Source organism: Peromyscus maniculatus, chromosome 13 (genome assembly GCF_049852395.1).
Source record: "Peromyscus maniculatus bairdii isolate BWxNUB_F1_BW_parent chromosome 13, HU_Pman_BW_mat_3.1, whole genome shotgun sequence".
Taxonomy (NCBI): Eukaryota; Metazoa; Chordata; class Mammalia; order Rodentia; family Cricetidae; genus Peromyscus; species Peromyscus maniculatus.
The window spans coordinates 42,954,761-42,974,253 of NC_134864.1; the positions used below are offsets into that span (position 1 = coordinate 42,954,761).

The 19,493-nt window shown below is 45.1% G+C and overlaps 1 protein-coding gene across 12 annotated transcripts in view; it reads left to right on the forward strand.

Moving 5' to 3' along the window:
• The first annotated feature begins 5,161 nt into the window (after positions 1-5,161).
• Positions 5,162-19,493, forward strand: part of Fn1 (fibronectin 1) — a 70,336-nt gene continuing 56,004 nt past the window's right edge. For all 12 annotated transcript variants that reach the window (XM_006972238.4, XM_042260165.2, XM_042260170.2 and 9 more), the window contains exons 1-11: positions 5,162-5,547; positions 6,766-6,894; positions 7,802-7,939; positions 9,201-9,332; positions 10,398-10,535; positions 12,768-12,923; positions 15,117-15,308; positions 16,000-16,179; positions 16,761-16,937; positions 17,909-18,061; positions 19,210-19,338. In XM_006972238.4, coding sequence (XP_006972300.1) covers positions 5,397-5,547; positions 6,766-6,894; positions 7,802-7,939; positions 9,201-9,332; positions 10,398-10,535; positions 12,768-12,923; positions 15,117-15,308; positions 16,000-16,179; positions 16,761-16,937; positions 17,909-18,061; positions 19,210-19,338 — 1,675 coding nt within the window. In that variant the 5' untranslated portion in view covers positions 5,162-5,396. The remainder of the gene's footprint in view (positions 5,548-6,765; positions 6,895-7,801; positions 7,940-9,200; positions 9,333-10,397; positions 10,536-12,767; positions 12,924-15,116; positions 15,309-15,999; positions 16,180-16,760; positions 16,938-17,908; positions 18,062-19,209; positions 19,339-19,493) is intronic.

Sequence of the window (19,493 nt, forward strand, 5' to 3'; positions counted from 1 at the left end):
CCAGCTATAAAACAGACTCCCCATCAAACTTTCAGGCTAGAAGAGAGTCCCTAGGGACCATCTTCCACATTTGATTCAAAAATGCCAAAACTAGGAGCGAGGGGCTTGCGGCTCAGTCGAGTATGCTGGGCATGTTCAAAGCCCTGGCTGGGTTAAATCCCACCCCCACCAATGTCTTCCCCGTGGTAGTCGAACTGCTAGACGATGGACCAGCCCTTATACAACAAGCCCAAACCAGTAGCAGTAGGACAGCGAGTAACTTCACATGTGTCCTCTCTTAGATGAATCAGCCTCCCGTGGAAGACCACCTCCGCCCAAATATTGTAGCCAATCGCTTTGCCCAGGCTTTTGTTGCAAGAGCGAGATTATGAAGTGGCACACTATTTCTACAAAGCTGGTGACTTAGAAAATGCCCTTCTAGAGATTTTCTGAGCCACAGGGTCTCATTTGCAGAGATGAGAAGGTGATGGGGCTTTGCCGTAAGTTCTTGGTGGGGGCTGGTGCCGGAGCTTAGGGTGGGAGCACTTGCCCAGAAGACTCCAGGCTGAGTTCCCGCCCCAACTCTGCAAAACAAGACAGTTGCTGAGAGGGGAGTGAGAAACCGGGTAGGTAGTTTGTAAACCAATCATCTGGCTCCAATCCGTGTTTAGTAAATTCTACTTCCTTAATTTTTTTCTATTAAGGCGTTGAAATGTTATGATTCTATGCATGGGGTCCATGTCTTTCCTTTTTCATGTTTAAAATAGTGGGTTTTAGGTGTCCATTCCATGCTATTAAACCTTTCATAGCCAATAAAGGAATATATTGAATTAATCTAGGATACAATTCAGTATAAATTTTTGAGAGAAGTGTCTTTTTGTCTTTGTTTTTATATATCGTTTCCCTTGGATATGTCCTTCATTGGTTACCACTAACTGGACACAATGACTATTGGCACCTCTATCCTAATTGTCTACTATTGGTATACATTTTTATTTAAATCATAATATTTGTGGTTATTTTTAATGCATCTGATTCTATCTCCCTGGCCAACTGCATATGAGAAATTTGAAATATGTAGTGCAAAAACTTGAAAATAATTTAAATATGAAAAATCTTTCAAGTTTTTTTTTCAAGTCAATCTCCCAGAACAAATTGCCAACATAAAACAAAACTGGACATGAAATCATGTTGCCAACATAAGATAAAGCCACTCTGGAAAAAGAATCAACAATTCATACAAATAAGAATTTCCCAACGACATGGTGCCTATCTTGGAGAAGCAGAGATGGTCTGGTGATGTGGTCCAGCTGAACAGTAAGTAGTTCTTCCCGTTTTAAAGTAGACTCCTTTGCAAAGCCTTTGGGAGTTACATCATTCTAATGAGAAAAGAGTCTTCCCATTAAGGAGCAAAAGGCGTAGATTAAGGCTTTTTAAAGTGCTGATTTTTTTTTAAAAGTAACTTTAAATATAAACAAAATGCTTATTAAGTTAAAACTAGCTAGCTTCCATGGCATAATTTAAAACCATTATCAGATATTTTCTCCCTGGTTGCAGGCTGACTGTCAATTCTGGACAAACTGCTCAGACACTGTGTTCACTCAGGCTGCCCATGGGGCAGTTTATGTTTTTTCTGTACCTGTGCTTAATGAGCAGCGTTTTTTGCAGGCATGTCTGTTTTCAGGAGAAAAATAAGTGTTTCATGCAAAAAACGAAAACAAAAACAAAACAACAAAACCACACACACACACACACACACACACACACACACACACACACACACACACACCCCAAACCCCAAAGCAACAAAAATGACTGTAATTTATCTCCACCAGCCTACCTATAGAAAGTCAGGAAATTTTATGAACAAGCCGAAGGACCTGGAGACTGAAAGTTTCAAGGTTACCCAGCCAAAGGCTTCCCCAGGCAGGACTGAGAGATTAACGGCAGGATAAAGGCAAAAGATTATCAGAAAAAAACAGCCACTGCCCCCCAACTGTATCTTTTTAAGCCCAGATGGTCTTATCAGGGATGCCCCTCCCCCGCCGGGCAACCCATCTGGTCAGTAGGGATACTGCCTATCGTGTTTATTAGTCTTAAACAAACCCACATTTTCATTGGGGAAGTAAAAATTCACCCTCAATACCCATCCTGTAAATTGTTTTAATTTCAACCCTGAATGAGTGGGTCTGATAAATTGTCTTTGCTCTTCACCCAGCCCCACCTCCAATTTTCAACTTGAAAGAAGTCAATCTAATTCGGTTCTGTACCACACATGCTCCTAACCATCTCCTTCCAACAGCAAAACACAGATGGATGCGCTCCCCTTTGCTTAGTGAAATTTTAAGTTGTCAGAAACACTGGGACAATTCTGTCATCGTGGCAATTACAGGAGGAAGAAAGGCACCATCCTTCGTGGTTGGTTGTGTCTCTTGGTCACATGCACATCATCATACATACAATCAGCTAGCGCCCCAACGAGCTGCTGATGGGCAAAGTCACCTCTATACTGAAGGTCAGCTTCCCTCTAGAAAAACTAAGACATGAGGATGCTTTGTGGACGTTGCTGGAACCTAGGATAAAGGCTTTGAAATGAAATCAGAAAAGTTAAAAGTATCACAGACACAGAAATAGTCCTAAAACAAACAAACAAAACTCCCAACTTTATTGAGGTATGATTTGCCTAATTTTGAGGAGACAGATTCCCCTAGACCTGGAGTTACAGATGGTTGTGAATGGTCATGTGGGTGTTGTTCATGGTCATATGGGTGTTGGAAATAGAACCTGGGTCCTCTAGAAGAGCAACCAGTGCTAGAGATATCTACAGTTCCCCACCCCAGGTGTAGTGTAGTGATTTAATTATCTCTAAGTTGGAGATAATCTTGATCTCAGAAGGATACAGTAGCAAGGCACATTTATCTTAACTAAGAAAATATCTCCATCTCCAAAATTAAAAACAAAACCCAACTTTCAAGTAAAAGGGTTTTGGGATTCCTATCAAATTCCTGTCGAATATCATTATATTTTTGCTTGTAGGCCGCTAGAGATATTTCTATGAAACTGAAAGAGAAAACTTTCTTCTGAAATGTGAAGGGGGCTCCCCACAAAGCTCTCATAGGAATATTATTCTAAAGTATTTTGAGTACAGTAAATATACCAAACTATCATATTTTTGTGACAAAATTCTTTTCTAGCCGCTTATTTCCTTCCTCCAGAACCCGCATATTTACAGAAAGCCTTTCCTACAGGTTTATCTTGCAAGTGTCCTGATTTCCAGGTATCCTTCCCCCCTGGAGGGAACACTTCCCAGAAGTTCACTGTTTTACAAGGAGCCCTTTTATATTTGAAAGAGAAAACTGTTTTGTCAAGGGATGATGAGAAATTCCAAAAAAACTAACCCAGACGGGATTCTAAATTTGGGGCAATCTATGGCACTCCTTCAACTCCGAGTGTCGGTCAGAAAGATTCTCGAGTTATTTTACACCACTTATAAGGAACTGGTATTCCCTGTGGTTTTTTGTTTTTAGTTCTTTACATCAATAAATATAAATGTTAGTTTGGTGTCTTTAATGTGTTGAGGATTTTATAGAGCATACAGTTCAAATTATCCTCACGGCAGTTACCGAAGGCGGAACTTTTGGCGAAAACAAGAACCTGGTAGAAATAACATATTTTGCTGGTAGCTTTAATATGTTCTCAAAGCAAACGAGACCTCGTGCCTAACCGAAGGGGAAAGCCAAGTTTGGGGTGAGTTTATGCTGCTTTGAAAACTGTGGGCTTCTCGTTTTGAAGCCCCTTCAAAAGCAAAAAAAAAAAAAAAAAAGTGTGTGTCTGGGGGAAAAAAAAAGGACCAATGTTTAGAGCTGCTGACCTGCAGGGGACGTCCCCGATCCCCTTGCCAACCTCAAGAGTGTAGAAAGCACGAAGAATTTTCAAAGGAACTTTATACATTCTTGGAGCAAATAACAATTGAAATATATATATATAAGAAAAAATCTGGCGGTGGAGGAGGGGTGTGGATAGCGGAATTCTTCCATGACAGTGAAGTCTACAAAAAACGAAAATGACCACGCAAAGGGATTCCGGGGAAGGCTGGAGGAAGGCAAGACTTAAAGGTCTTTCTGCCCACCCCCGGCCCAGCTCTCTCACAGAGGCCACCTAGGTCTCTGCTTTGGGTGCAAATGGCCCAGTGAACGTGGCCTGGACGGGGAGGTTTTTCCTTCCTGCATCGGCCAGGTCAACGGTCCCCTTCTCAAACTGTTGGCCACTTTCCTTCTCAAAGAAACGGACGGGCACTCCATTCCCAGGAAAGGAAAACTTTGCTTCGGGACGTAGAAACTGTTGCTTCATCTTTGCGGAGAAACTTGGGTCTGTGGGTTCGCCTGCAATCTGCAGAGCTCCACGCAGAACCCCCGGGGGGCTGTGGGAGCTCAGGCCAGGGTCACCTTAGCCCCGCGTTCACCCTCTCCCAGCCGGCTCTTCCTCGAAACCACGGTAGGTATCGCCTGGAAGCGTGGGGGATGTCTGAGGCCAACAGTGTAAGGCAAAGAAAGGGGACCCTAGGCGGCGCCCAGGAGACCCAGGAAAAGCACCCAGGAGGAACCGCCCCGCCCCGGGGCTGCAAAAGTGAAGTCTGGATTCCTACAGAGAGACAAGGTGGTGGCCACTTTTAGGACTTTTTCGCTCCCCACAAAATACACTCTGGTGAGCCCAGACTTTTCTCAGAGGTGACGCAATGTCCTCAAACACCACCACAGCCACCAATTTAAAAAAAAAAAAAAAAAAAAAGGAAAAAGAGGGGGCAAGCCTTGCTTCCTACAGCTCCAGCTCCTCCCTCCCTTTCCTCCGGGTCTACCTCACTTTACAATCGTTTCCCATCCCTACCCCCAATCCTCCGCCAAAAAGTTCGACGACCGCAAAGGAAACCAAAGGGGGAAGAAAAAAAAAAAAAGTTCTCCAGCCCCAGACCTGGCGGGAGATCAGCATCTCTTTTGTTCGGGGCGAACCCACCGTCCCCCGTGACGTCACTCGGACTCGGGGCCAATCGGAGCGCGGTCGGCGGCGGCTGCGGCGGCAGGAGGGGTGGGGGCAGCCGGGCCGGTCCCTCCTCCCCGGCCCGCAGGGCCTCGTGGGGGGCGGGAGGGGACGGTCCCATATAAGCCCCGGCTCTTGGGGCTCAGCCGCCCGCACCCGCTGCGCTGCACTGGGGGAGGAGAGGGATACCCTGGGCGTGAGCGCGGGACCTGCGGCCACAACTTCTGGTCCCCTCCCGCCGTCTTTCCATCCTCTGTCCCCCGTCTTCTTAACAGGCGCCCGCATCTCAGGACTGTTCCCCCCGCCTCGCAGGCTGCGAAGGGAACCGCACTTCGAGGCCACTTGCCTCCCGGGGAGGGCGACTCTCCTCCCGTGCACTCAAGATGCTCAGGGGTCCGGGACCCGGGCGGCGGCTGCTGCTGCTGCTGCTGGCCGTCCTGTGCCTGGGGGCGAGCACCGAAGCCGGGAAGAACAAGAGGCAGGCTCAGCAGATCGTGCAGCCCCAGTCCCCGGTGCCTGTCAGTCAGAGCAAGCGTGAGTACCGACGGTCTGGCTGAAACCGGCCGGCTGCAAGGGATGGCTCCGTCCCCCTGCGCCGCCGCCGTCTGAAGTTGTCGCTGAAGTTTTGCGCGCGTGCGTGGCTGGGCGAGCGTGTGTGTGTGTGTGTGTGTGTGTGTGTGAGTGCGCGCTTTATTGAGAGAAACCAGCTGTGGACACAAAAGGCTTAGGTTTGAACGGGCTGGTTGGGGGTGGAGGGCCCTGGAGAAGATCCTGCAGTGGAAGTGGGGACCATATGGCCTCCCCCCCCCCCCCCCCCCCCGGTGCGCTAACAAATTCGACACCTTCGGATTGCCCTTCCAGGAGCCAAAACTTGTGGTGAAGGACCAAAGTGACAGGAACTTACACATTTTGCATCTGAGATTAGCGTGGTTCCCCCTGCTCCATATTTTCTTTATTGCTAAATAGTTGGTTAAATATTTTCCAAATGGGGATGAGGAAAGAATATCTAAATAGGTAGTTTCTGACCAACCTGAAAGAGTTGTCGTTGGCTCAGTGCTGCTTTTGGGGTACCCCAGGATTCTTCACCAAGAACAAGGGTTGGGATTTCTTCTCTTAACAGTTTTTCAGACACACCTTTCCTTTCCTTTGGGCTACAGGAAATTTTTAAAAGTTCTCCCTCCTCTTTTTTTTTTTTTTTTTTTTGAGTTGGTCTCACACTGTAGCCTAATACTCACACTGTAGCCTGGATAACTCTCCTGTGTAGTCCAGGCTTGTGTTCAACTTGGAGCATTTCTCCTGCCTCAGTTTCCACAGAGCTGGGGTTACAGGCATGGTCAGCAGCACACCCAACTTAAAATTTTCTTTCTTGTCCCCCCCCCCCCCCCCCCCCCCCCGCTAACCGTAATGAAGGCTCTCGCATGTTTTAAAAGTAATTTCTATTATTTGCCTATCAGAATGTTTCCACTCTCCTGATGTAGTTCCCCTGGCCAGATGGACATGACATCATTGTATAACTTTTAGCCAAGTCCAAAAGATAAGAACGAAAATACCTAAACATCTACCTACATAAATTATGCTTTAGTCTTTGGATAGCTAGTTTCCACATCTGTATTTTAGTGGAATATTGCTTTTAAGAGATTTTTATGTTTGTTCAGGCTCATCAATTCAGGTGGGAAAATTCAATAATTTTGTAGGGGGGAAAAAAAGGAGGAGGATGGAGCTGTAATAACCTTTTCCTTCAATTCTTCACAGCTGGTTGTTTTGACAATGGGAAACACTATCAGATTAACCAACAGTGGGAACGCACCTACCTAGGCAATGCCCTGGTTTGTACCTGCTATGGAGGAAGCCGGGGCTTTAACTGCGAGAGTAAACCTGAACGTAAGTGGAAGGCAGTCTGGTCGCTGGTAGAAACGAGGCTGACTTTACTAAAGTTAACTTTCAATAAAAACACATTGCCCCCCCCCCACACACACCCCCAATTGCCGGTAATTCCCTCTTTGTAAAACTGCTGATACTGGCTTTTCACGTGCTCCTCTTACCTCTAAAACAAATGTCTCCCACACTAAGTTTCCAAAAGCCTTCCTTTTCTTCTCTCAAAAGATTTTGATTAGAAAATGAAAGGTTTTTGCCTGTCTTCCTTCAAAAAAAGAAAAACTTATATAAAAGTTTGCTTCTGAAAGTTTAATTCATTGGAAAGTGATCTCAGATCTTCGGCTCTCAGATTATGGGCCAAAAGCTGCTTTGAAGCACTTGTGTTGTAGAGTGATTGGTTAGCACAGTTCAATGAAGAACCACCAGCACTTCTGAGACTTGGAAGCCCCTTGATAGGTTTCTTGTGAATCACAGCAGTTCCTCCAGCTTCCCCTGCCTGGCTGGCTACAGGGGAAACATTTCAGTGGAGCTGACAAAGGCCAGGGCCTGTGGAGAGGAGGAGAGGTAGGCAACCTTCGCACTGTTTGCCTCCCACGTGGCCCTTGAGTTGATTTCCCCAGTTTGAGCTTGGAATTTGAAATCTTTCCCTTGCAACTCAGCTGGTCCTAGGGTGTGGCTTCTTCTTGAGGAATTCTTTACCTTGTAAAAAGAGGACACGTTACAGAGCTTGCCCAAGGCCAAGAACTCTGGTTTCATTAAAGCGTAACTTGAAATTTCTTAAGTCTCATTTATTGCGGTTACAGGTAGCCATGCTCCGTGTCAAACGGAAGAGAGGTGTCTCCTTCAGATGGCTGGGAGGGGTGGAGAAGTTTTCATGTGTGTGAGGCTCACCTAGGCGTTTTCTTCTCCACAGCTGAAGAGACTTGCTTTGACAAGTACACCGGCAACACTTACAAAGTGGGCGACACCTATGAGCGCCCTAAAGATTCCATGATCTGGGATTGTACCTGCATCGGGGCCGGGCGAGGGAGAATCAGCTGTACCATTGCAAGTAAGGAAGGCATTCTGTAATGTGACAGAGGTCCCATAGACATGTATTGATCTGTCCTGTCCCTTCTGTTTCCGTTTGCCCATTCCTTTGGGATCTACCCCAATGACCATATTTGTGTGGTCACCCACCTACTTCTTGTACCTAGGCAGAGGAAGATGATCTAAGTAGAGATGGAATCACAATCTCTCTCTCTCTCTCTCTCTCTCTCTCTCTCTCTCTCTCTCTCTCTCTCTCTCTCTCTGTGTGTGTGTACAGTGGAACCAGGTAGATCTCTTGGTTCTTTTCAATAAAGTAGACCCAGAGGACCTCCTTATTTTAAATTACCTGGGCATCTTCAAGCCAAATTGATCATCACGTGATCATCTGCAGTGATGAACCAGCCACACTTGTGTTCTTTGTCATGCAGTCTGGTTCTTTATGATGAGTGGATAAGACTTAGGGGAGCTGAGCTGTCTGTTCTCAAATACAACATGGATCATGAGCACAGTGTATTTCCAAGGAACTCCAAGTGCTGGGCTTCATGAACTCTGTAGCTAAAGCAATCTTTCCAGTATGACTCACTGGGTTGCCAGTACTTTCTATTAATAATGTATTTAAAAAAAAAAAAAACACCAAAAACTAGCTTTTACATATAAGTCCTCTGTCCAAAAGAACCAATCAGTCCCTTCTGAGTACACCCAACCAATATTCCCAACACTTAATGTTAGGGTTTTCCCAAGTTTCTTGGCAAAACTCAAGAGTCAATAGTACACAGTGTTTATAATTCTGCAGGCAATTCAGCCTTTGGACTTAACAGCCTGAGAAAGAATCAGGGCTTCCACACTCATGAGTGTGTATGTTTGCTTTGCCCCAGAGTGACATTTACATCCTAGAGTAAAATGCAGCCTGTCCCTACTCCAGGAAATTGGAATGCTTTGCCCACGCAGCTCAGTTTACTGTGTGAGAGGAGACCATTCCTCCCAGCCCTTTTCTGTCTTGGGAACAAATTATCTGTGATGTCTCTGGGGGAACCATTATTTATGACCCCTTTGCTATTCAGGTTTCCCTGTGGCTTCCCTTGGTGCCTTAACAGTTGACCCAAAGTAAGCAGATAAGTTGTTAGCCTTTCTCCTGCCTCTGACTTCAGAAAAGCTGTTTTCAGGTTTAGGGGTTTCCTTTGGGCCCCCCGATAAGTACTTATCTCAGGTGGAACACAGGGTCACCACCTCCCTTGATTCTCTGCATCACTTCCTCTTAACTTTTGCCTTTGTTGCTGTAACAGATCGCTGCCATGAAGGGGGTCAGTCCTACAAGATTGGGGACAAGTGGAGGCGGCCCCATGAGACGGGTGGTTACATGTTAGAGTGTCTGTGTTTGGGAAATGGAAAAGGAGAATGGACTTGTAAACCTATCGGTAAGTGAGTGGCTCGTTGGGATGATTGCGGAGGAAGGGATGGGGTGGGGGGGGGTGGGGGTAGGGTTGGGGGGGTGCAGAAATGTGTGGAACCCAAATCACCGGGCAGGATATCTGAATTACAGTGTAAGGATTAGTGAAATGTTGTGTGATCCCCAGTCTTAACGAAATCAGATCCTGAAGTACAAACCATAGAGAAATCTTAATTTTATTTCAGAAGCCCAAGAGAGAGTTAAAATATTTAGGAAGAAGTCATTTCTTTTGTTTCTATCAGAGGCTGTCTCCTTGGTGAAGACTTGTTATTTAAAGGGGGAAAAAATGACACTTTTGACACATTTCTTGTTGGAATGCAGTGGGCTGAAACACCAAATGGCATGTGGCTCTGGTCACACCTTGGTAATTTCTCTAAAAACAAACATTTTCTTTTTAGTCTCAGCCTCATTTGTACTCGGTGAATCCAAATGTTTTTTGTGTCTCTTTCCTAGTTTTCCAATCATAGTTGTCGTGTTTCAGATTTGTTTTGTCTTTGATTTTTATAGGAGTCTAAAATTTAAATAGCTTCCTTCTTGTTCTATTTAAGTCATTCGTAATTCAGGTTGGGATTTGGTTTAGGGACATAGTTTGGTGATAAAGCCCTTGCTGAAGCAAACATAAGGTCCTGGGTTCAATCCCCAGCACCACATCAATGAATTAAAGATAAAAAAAAAAAAAGATTGGGATTTTTGCAAGAATCATCTCCCACAGGGTGTATACATTGATTCTTTCCACTTGAAATGCTAGTGGAAAGCTTGGGAACTGGCAGAAAATGCAGTCTATGTACTCATTAGGAGAAAAGAATCTGCCTGCCAACTGGCCCAGGGCTTCCTTTTGCTCTGGCTACTTGAGCTATGTGCTTAGCTGCAGGGCGTGCCTTCTTTTCTGAACAGAGTGCTACTTAAAAAAAAATGTGGCTGGGTTTTTGCTTACAGGCTACACTTTAAATTACAGGGAGATGCTATAATTTTAAATAGCTTTCTCTCTCTCCTTCTTTCTCCCTCTTTCTCTGTTTTCTGATTTCTTCTACAGCTGAGAAATGTTTTGATCATGCTGCTGGGACTTCCTATGTTGTGGGCGAGACCTGGGAAAAGCCCTACCAAGGCTGGATGATGGTGGACTGTACTTGTGTGGGCGAAGGCAACGGCCGTATCACGTGTACCTCCAGAAGTAGGTTTTAACTCTTTTCTGTTGAAAATGCGGCCTGCTGGTGGCTTCAGGATTCCTAGAGAGAGTTGTAATGCTGTGTCACCTGGAAGAGGCCCAGCACATCAACATGCTTTGGCAACTTTAAGATGTCCAGAAAAATTGTAAAACTAACACATTCTGCTTCTCCAGAGAACACTAAATAAGTAGAAAAGACAGTTCTCAAGTCAATACTATCTTAGGCAGTCAGCTAGTAAAAAGAGCCCTAGTGTTTATTCCAATGCTGAATGGGTCATCTTAGACCTGGAGATAATCACTGAGATATTTTCCTACTACTAAGGACAATTAAATCCCTAAAGTAGCATGTAAATAAATCCTTTGACATGAGGGAGCTATTGACATGGAAATAAAAGGCTCTGAAAGTTCAGATTTCCTTCTGTGTTTGAAGTTTAAGTAAGATTTATTTACAAAACAAAAACCTAGTGAAAATGAAAAGTGTTCAGTATTATCCTTCCAATAGGAACCTGGAATCAATTTCTGTGTGTTCATTTATTGAGCTAACAGACTGTTCGAATTATAGCCCATCTTTAGTCTTGAGCTACAATATGACTATTAAGGGTCTCGCTGCTTTGTGACTTAGGTATTGCTGAAATGCCGAGTCAGGAAAAAAATCAATCATTGATGTAGGCAAACCCTTAAACACACAAGAACGGAGATCAGAGGAAGGTCTTTGCTGGTCGATGCTTTCTGTCAAGACCTCACCTAAGAGTGTTGTCACACCTGAACCTTCCCAGTACTGTTTTCAGTGTCTTTGTTGACACTCCTAATGCTGTGCTTTGTAAATGACTAAATAGATAGAAGCCTTCCTCATCTCTGACCTACTCAGTGTTCTCTGAAGGCCAGGCCATTGTCCAATTCATATTTCCCTCCCTATACCACCTTATACAAAGTGAGTGTGAGCGCTTATAAAATTTTGTTGAACAAATGATTTTTCTTTGAGAAACTTCTTAGCTTGCTATCAGGAGAGTTTTAAGGGATACGTAAGAATTTGAATTGGATTTCTTTCTATCCGTTTATGTTTGTGTGTGGAGGTGGGAGGCACACATGCCACAGTGTGAAGGTAGAGGTCAGAGGACACTTTGGAAGAGTTGCTTCTCTCTACCCAGCAGGGTCCAGTGAGCTCAGGTTGTCAGGTTTGGTGGCAAGTGCCTTTACCAGAACTGAGCCATATTGGTGGCCCAGAATTAGATGTTGCCACAAAGGTCTCAGAAGACCGTCCCGTTTTTAAATGCTAAAGATCTAATGAACCAGTTAGTTTGGGGGAAATGTTTGATTGTTTCCCATGATCTACTTTTGATTAGCGAATTTGGTCTTGGCTGGTATTTTTAATTAACTATTTTAAGCTGGACAAATAAACCACATTCAAGGTATTTAGCTTTGATTTTACATTCATTTTAAAACCAGGCTTCAGCAAATTCCAAGGCTGTTGTTAGTTTGAAATTCTACACAGGGAAATTTGAACACAGAAGCAGCAATTAAGACTTCAATCTTAGAAGGGACAGTAAGGATGCCTGAGGCCAGCTTTTTTTTTTTTTCACAGCAATAATGAGACAACTTCCTTAACTCCAGAACAGTTTTTTGTTTTTTGGTTTTTGGTTTTTTGAGATAGGGTTTCTCTGTGTAGTTTTGGTGCTTCTCCTGGATCTCCCTTGTTTCCCCCGAAAGTCTTTTACATAACAAATGGAGGAATGGACGCTTTAATCATTTTATGGCTTCCCTGGAGCAACAGGCAAAGACCCTTTGACAACTGCCTACCCCCACCCCCACCCCCACCCCCATGCTGTCCCTAGAGTTGTGAGGAGGGTTGGCTATTGCAAGCAGGGCCATATGCAATCACTACCAAGAGAGAGTCTCTAAGGAGTTAAAAGAATAGGAGAATATCAGAGAATGCATTGGGTCCAAGAAGCAATGTAAAACATCTTCAAAAAAAAATTTTTTTTTTGTTTTTTTTAAATCAGTGAAAGACACTGAACAAGGTTTTTTTTGGCAAATTGGAGAGATGGGACTGTATTGTAACAAACGTGACCCCGTGTATATGAATTTTAGTATCTGCAGCCCCAGCCCTGGGCATGGGCACGTTACACCAACAGCCACTTAGAAGCATTCCACTACAGCATTGCTGTTTTTGTTTGAATGAATGCTTGCTTGTTGTCTCCTACCGGAATTCTACATCCATTGCCTCTTTTTCCACAACAGACCGATGCAATGATCAGGACACCCGGACATCCTACAGGATTGGAGACACCTGGAGCAAGAAGGACAACCGAGGAAACCTGCTCCAGTGCGTCTGCACAGGCAACGGCAGAGGGGAGTGGAAGTGTGAGCGACATGCTCTCCAGAGCACATCGGCCGGTGAGACACCACCGGGCACTGGGGAGTAGCTGGACAGACATACCATTTGAAGACGATTTATAGAGTTTCAGCTGAGAACATTTCCATAATTTTGTTTAAAAACAGTCGTTCTATATTTTAAACAAAAATTTGAATGGAAGAAAAAAAATGGGTCTTGGGGGTTGAGCAATGGAATTTAGCTCCACAAGGTAGAACAGAGGTTTGAAAAACACAGTGAGGTTGAGGTCACGGCTCCAGCAGTACAGTGCTTTATGCATGAAAAACAGAGATCAGGGCCCAGAACCAGCATGCAAATCCAGGCGTGGTGGTCCTATCCCTGCACCAAAGAAAGAAGGTGGAGGCAGGAGGATGGCGGCACTGGCTAGCCGCCCTTCCCTACCTGGCAGGGGGTTCCAGGGTAGTGAGAGACACTGTCTTAGAGAACAAGATGATTGGCTCTGGGCTTGATCCTTGGCTTCCACATGTGAATGCTCTCTACACATGTGTACATACATGTGCACATGGACCCTCACTCACACGCATGAATAATAGTGAATGAGTGTGTAATACGCACTTAGAATCCTCACAGCCCTGGGTCCATTCCCAGCATGCAAACAAACACTAGTTATTGTCTAGAATTTAAAGGGACAACTAAAGAGGTAAAGGTACTTGGAACACAGGTGTTTTGTGAGAGTCTGAAGAAGGGCTGAGAGTGTTTACATAGAGTACTTGCCCCCTATGCATGAAGTCCTGGGTTCGAGCCCCATCACCAAATGAAATGGGGGTGTTGGTGGTACCTATGATCCCAGCGATCAGGAAGTGGAGGTAGGAGGATCATAAGTTCAAGGCCATCCCTGGCTACTTAGTGAGTTCTAGTCAAGCCTATTCTGCGTAAGACACACACACTCTCTCTCTCACACCACAAATCTGAAGAAAGCAACACAGCCTTTGAGGTGTGCCTTCCCAATCCTGTGCTTTGTGTTTTCCTCTAGTTTTTAACTATGTGATATCCCAGCCTTGTTACTTAGCCTCTTAGCAATCAATCATTTAGCTAATAGTAATTAGATTTTTTCCCCTTTTGATGAGTTTATCCTGACCTAATTAATTCTTGTGAAAGCAAACAAGGTTGGATTTGATGATCTCTACATTATCTAATTATCATCAATGAAGTAGCAATTGGCGAAAGAGAACAGTGACAAGCATCAGCCTATTGAACTAGATGGAGGATTAACTGGGAGTTAACTGGGATGACTAATATGTGCTAACTATTTTTATGGCATTGCTGATAGTATGCTGAGGCACTTCATTATTAAAATGTTTGAGAAACCCTGTTAAACAAAACAACCTATTCTACGAGGACCTTGGTGTTCTTCTGTATGGTCTTGGACACCATTGGCATCCTCTGAGGTGTCTTTGGGTCCTATCGCTCAGCCCTGATGGGGAAGATGCTAGACTCACTCCGCTAGTCATTGCCCTGTTAGCTCTGCTGCTGCTGTGGGCTCTGGCCTTCAGAGGACAGATTTCTAAAAGTTCCAAGAGAAGATAGCACATTCTGTTGTGTTCCTATCCAATAAAACTTGTGAGGGTTGACTGGTTTTAGGAAAACACACACACACACACACACACACACACACACACACACACACACCCTGAGTAAGTCTGCCGAGTAACAACACCCAGGAAGAGGGACTAACAAGAAGGAAGTCCGTGGCTATCCAGGGTACCCTCCTATGAGTGCAGTTTCAGAGAAGGGCGGGAAGTCTGCTGTGAATTGGCGGGGTCTCTCAGGAAGAGGAAGGTCCCCACATTGCGTGTATGAGGGCTGTGAGGGAAGAAGGAAGAGACAGACCACTTCAGGTGAAGGGAGGGCAGGGGCATGGCATCCAGGAACGGCGAGCAGGTCAGTGGGTTGAAGCTTACAACGTGGAAGGGAGGGACTGGCGGCCAAGCAGGAGGAGAGCTATGGAGAAGTTTGGAGTTCACAGACCAAGGGGCTTCCCGGCATGCCTGAAGGTTTGTTGAAGGTATTCTGGGTGGCAGAATCATGTGGCTCAGGTGAGGTTATCTGGAGGGGTCTTGTGGATCGCTTCTTGGGCTGAATGCCAAAGCTAAAACTCAGAATGGAAGGAATGTTTGATTCAAGTTCCAGGTCAGGTTCTGGACGCATTGATTCCACTCTTCTAGTTTTATAACTTTTCATTCTCACGCTCCTAGGATCTGGCTCCCTCACAGACGTCCGGACCGCGATTTACCAGCCACAGACTCCCCTCCAGCCCGCTCCATTTGGCCACTGTGTCACAGACAGCGGGGTGGTCTACTCCGTGGGGATGCAGTGGCTGAAGTCACAGGGAAACAAGCAGATGCTGTGCACTTGCCTGGGCAATGGAGTCAGCTGCCAGGAGACAGGTAGGCAGCCTCTCTCTACAGAAACACCGGGGAACTCCTATTTAGTTCCTGCAACATCTTTGTTAAAAATGTAACACCATAAAACCAGAATAGTTTATACTTTTTATTCCCCTGTGATAAAAATCGCAATGGTTGACATTTTCTTCCGGCCTTTTTACTTTGTGTATTTTCTTCCTATCATGAGGAACAAACTGTTGTGTTATCTGTGTTTGCCGAAAGTGATACTGTAAGACTCCTGGTTTTCTTAATAGCTAATAATCTGTATTTTGAGTTTTAAATTTACCATTATTGATGTCTTTCAACAACTCACGGCCCCTTCTAGGTTACAAGCACGTCTATCTTTCATTATTTTCCCCCTAGAATAGCCTTGTATACTATTTCTTCAGCTACGAATATAACCATAAATCTCTCTCTGTCGTCTTTTGGGCCATAATTAATAAAGCTTTGCAAATGGAGAAACTGAGTCACAGTAGCAGAAATGGCTCTCATGGACACTGACAGAGGAACTCTGGCCCATGGCTCTATCCTAAATAATAATACATTTAGTTGCCATTAACCAGATGTCTCTCACTGTGTGCCTTCAGTGGCTCAAACTCAGCTTCCATTGAAATTAGAAATTTGCCACCGCTGGGGTGGGGTGGGGGTGGGGCACAACAGTACTGACCGAGACGCTTGTATGTTCTGCTTGTAGCTGTGACCCAGACTTACGGTGGCAATTCAAACGGGGAGCCCTGTGTCCTCCCCTTCACCTACAACGGTCGGACCTTCTACTCCTGCACCACAGAAGGACGGCAGGATGGACATCTGTGGTGTAGCACGACCTCGAATTACGAGCAAGACCAGAAGTATTCTTTCTGTACAGACCATACCAGTGAGTGGCCCGGGAGTAGCCGGGGCAGTGTTTGCCCGCAGTCAATCATTAATTGTGAGGCCCCACAAGAAACACCGCTTTGATCTGTTTGGACCCAGAGACACAGCCAGTTCCGCAGCAGAGGCTCATGGCCCTTAGCACCACTGGGGAAATGACACCAAGGGAAAAAGCCCTGCGGTGTGATTATTTTGACACATAGGGATTACAATATGATTAAAGACACTCAAGTATTGAAATCAGTGGATGATCCCACAGAGCCGATGAACACACCGGATAAATGTCAAGGGTGCCTCCACTTATCTTCTGTTTAGAGCCATATTTTACACAAAGCTATCGTTTAATCTCTTTTTCCTCCTTGGCTGGGAGAACACGAGATTTAAATCTATTTTGAAAGTGAAGATGAAAATCCACTAAGAAGCTTAGGACTCTATTATCAGATACCTTTTATTCTGCCATAGGCCCTCTGGGAATGAGCAGCCGGAACCCGGCTCTGGCTAAGCCGTGGGTAGTCTCTCCTTGTTGTACACCCCGAAGCTCAGCTGTAATCTTCCTGTTTGTTTGTTTGTTTTTTTCCTGGGCAGTTTTGGTTCAGACTCGAGGCGGGAATTCCAACGGGGCCCTGTGCCACTTCCCCTTCCTGTACAATAACCGCAATTATACCGACTGTACTTCGGAGGGCAGGCGGGATAACATGAAATGGTGTGGGACAACCCAGAACTATGATGTGGACCAGAAGTTTGGATTCTGCCCCATGGCTGGTAAGACGAGGCCCTGTGAGTTAGGCACGGGGCTCCACTAAGCAGCCTCTTGATGCTGATCGCTTCATCTCTCCCTAAGACAATTTGACAGAGTATGATACCCATATATGTAGTATATCTTACGGGTTGCCAGTTGAGAAAACTATCAATAGCAATGATTATGGATGTGTTTTTAAAGTCCCATTGACAGGCTTAAATGTCAAGAGCTAAAACACAATAACCAGGTACTTTTAAAATTTTGTGAGTCTTCAAACAAATTCACAAAATGTATCTTCAAAGCAATCTGACTCATCACAGACTAGTCAACACATGGCTGGTTTGACAGACACCACAGCTCTGAAGAGCCAAAGTGATCGAAATAAGTCAAATTGTTTTCTGACAGGTGTTGAACTGTCCCTGGTTTACCTAAGTAAAGAAGGAGGAATCAGGTATTGGTTATTTTGTTTTTAAGTTTTGAGAGTCCTGTAGAAGACATTTGGTTTTCCAAATGTAGAATCAGGACCTTGAGTGTTAGGCAGTCATGTGTGGTCAGAGGCAAGGGAACAAGGAACACTTCATTTTTCTCATTTCAACGAAAAGCGACATTGGGTTTAAGAGGAAAGATCACTTTTCCAGGGGATTTTATTAATGCTCAGTTTTCCTTTGAACTAGAGTGAGCTGAAATAGGTGAAGTCACGAGGCTGTAGTTAAGTCCAGCCTTCTGGACAATGAGAATCAATGGCATGAATGTATGAGATTTTTCTAGTCTAGTATTCTGCAGCCCTTCTGGTATTTCTCTCCAGTCCCCTCAGGACTAGCTCTTTCCTGGAGAGTTCAAAACTCTCCACCTTCACCCAGCACTGTGCATGCACATCTTCTTCCCCAATGAGAATTCTTAAAATCATCAAACAAGACCCATCACTTCCTGTTTTTAATTCCTATTTGTATCTCGTGATCATTGATCAAGCATTTCTTAATCCATTTCCAAACAGTCCATGAGGAGATCTGTACAACCAACGAAGGGGTCATGTACCGCATTGGGGATCAGTGGGATAAGCAGCATGATTTGGGCCACATGATGCGGTGCACGTGTGTTGGTAACGGTCGTGGAGAATGGACCTGCATCCCCTACTCCCAGCTCCGAGGTACGCTGGTTCATTGATGAGCAAGGGTACAGAAAGACAGTGTGAAAACTTGTACCTACCCAAAGCAGAGGAGGAGGCACCCAGTGCCAGGCTTTTCATTCACTTAGTGTGCTAGAGAAGTTTCTCGTTTCCAGCAGCCCGTTGAGAAAAGCTGGCGAGAGTGCTGAGCGCTTCTAGGGCTCTGGAGACGGTCCCAGAGTGTAAATTTAGGTTGAGCCCAAAGGGTGGCTTCCTAGGGGAGAGCATCAGCATTTGATCCCTGTAGCTCTAGGTTATTTATGTCTGTGTTTCTTCTGTCTAGACAAGATATGATCATTTCTTCTCCCCCCACCCTCCCTTTCTTCCTTCCTTCCTTCCTTCCTTCCTTCCTTCCTTCCTTCCTTCCTTCCTTCCTTCCTTCCTTCCTTTCTCTCTTCCTCTCTTCCTCTCTCTCTCTCTCTCTCTCTCTCTCTCTCTCTCTCTCTCTCTGTCTCTTTCTTTCTTTTGGTTTTTCAAGACACGGTTTCTTTGTGTAGCCCTGGCTGTCCTGGAACTCACTCTATAAACCAGGCTGCCTGGAAAGTCACAGAGATCTGCCTGCCTCTGCCTCCCGAGTGCTGGGGTTAAAGGCATGTGCCCTCTGCCCCCACCACCCAGCAGCTATAGGCCAGTCTTCTGGAGGCATTTTCTCAACTGGGATTCTCTCATCCCAGATATGTGTAGGTTTGTGTCAAGTTGGCAAAAACCAACAAGCACATCCTCCTCTCCATTCCAGAAACCAGACCACAAATTGTAGTATATGCTGTACAAATTTCTCTACTCATCTTATGATAACAACCAGAACTTTAAATAAAATCATCAACTACACAAGAATGTTACAGGGATTTAGACGTGTATTTGTTGAAAAACTACTTTCTTCAGAGGAAGCTGGAGTTTACCATGGCTTTTCTTTTAATGGACCAATCCATGACACTTATAAGTCTATTAGAATAAGAGGGGAATAAAAGTTGTGTTATTAAGTTTTGAAAAAGTTTATTTTTATGCCAGTAGAAAAGATGTTTTAGCGCGCGTTAAACCCAGCAATAGAACCTAATGCTTTGAAAAAAAAAAGTACAGTTTCTTCTGTCATCAGTTAATGTCCGTCACCTGTCCAACTGTCCCTCGAACAGATCAGTGCATCGTTGACGACATCACCTACAACGTGAACGACACGTTCCACAAGCGCCATGAAGAGGGACATATGCTGAACTGTACATGCTTCGGTCAGGGCCGGGGCAGGTGGAAGTGCGACCCCATTGGTAAGTGGCTGCCCCCGACTGCAGAGTTCCCACCGTGGAGCGTGGTTTTCCCACCGTGGAGCGCGGTTAGCCGGGGGTGGATGAGGAAAGCTCTTTGTTGCTGCCGGATTGCGTTCGCTCCAGACCCGACTTAGTGGTCTGCAGAGTGTGTTCTC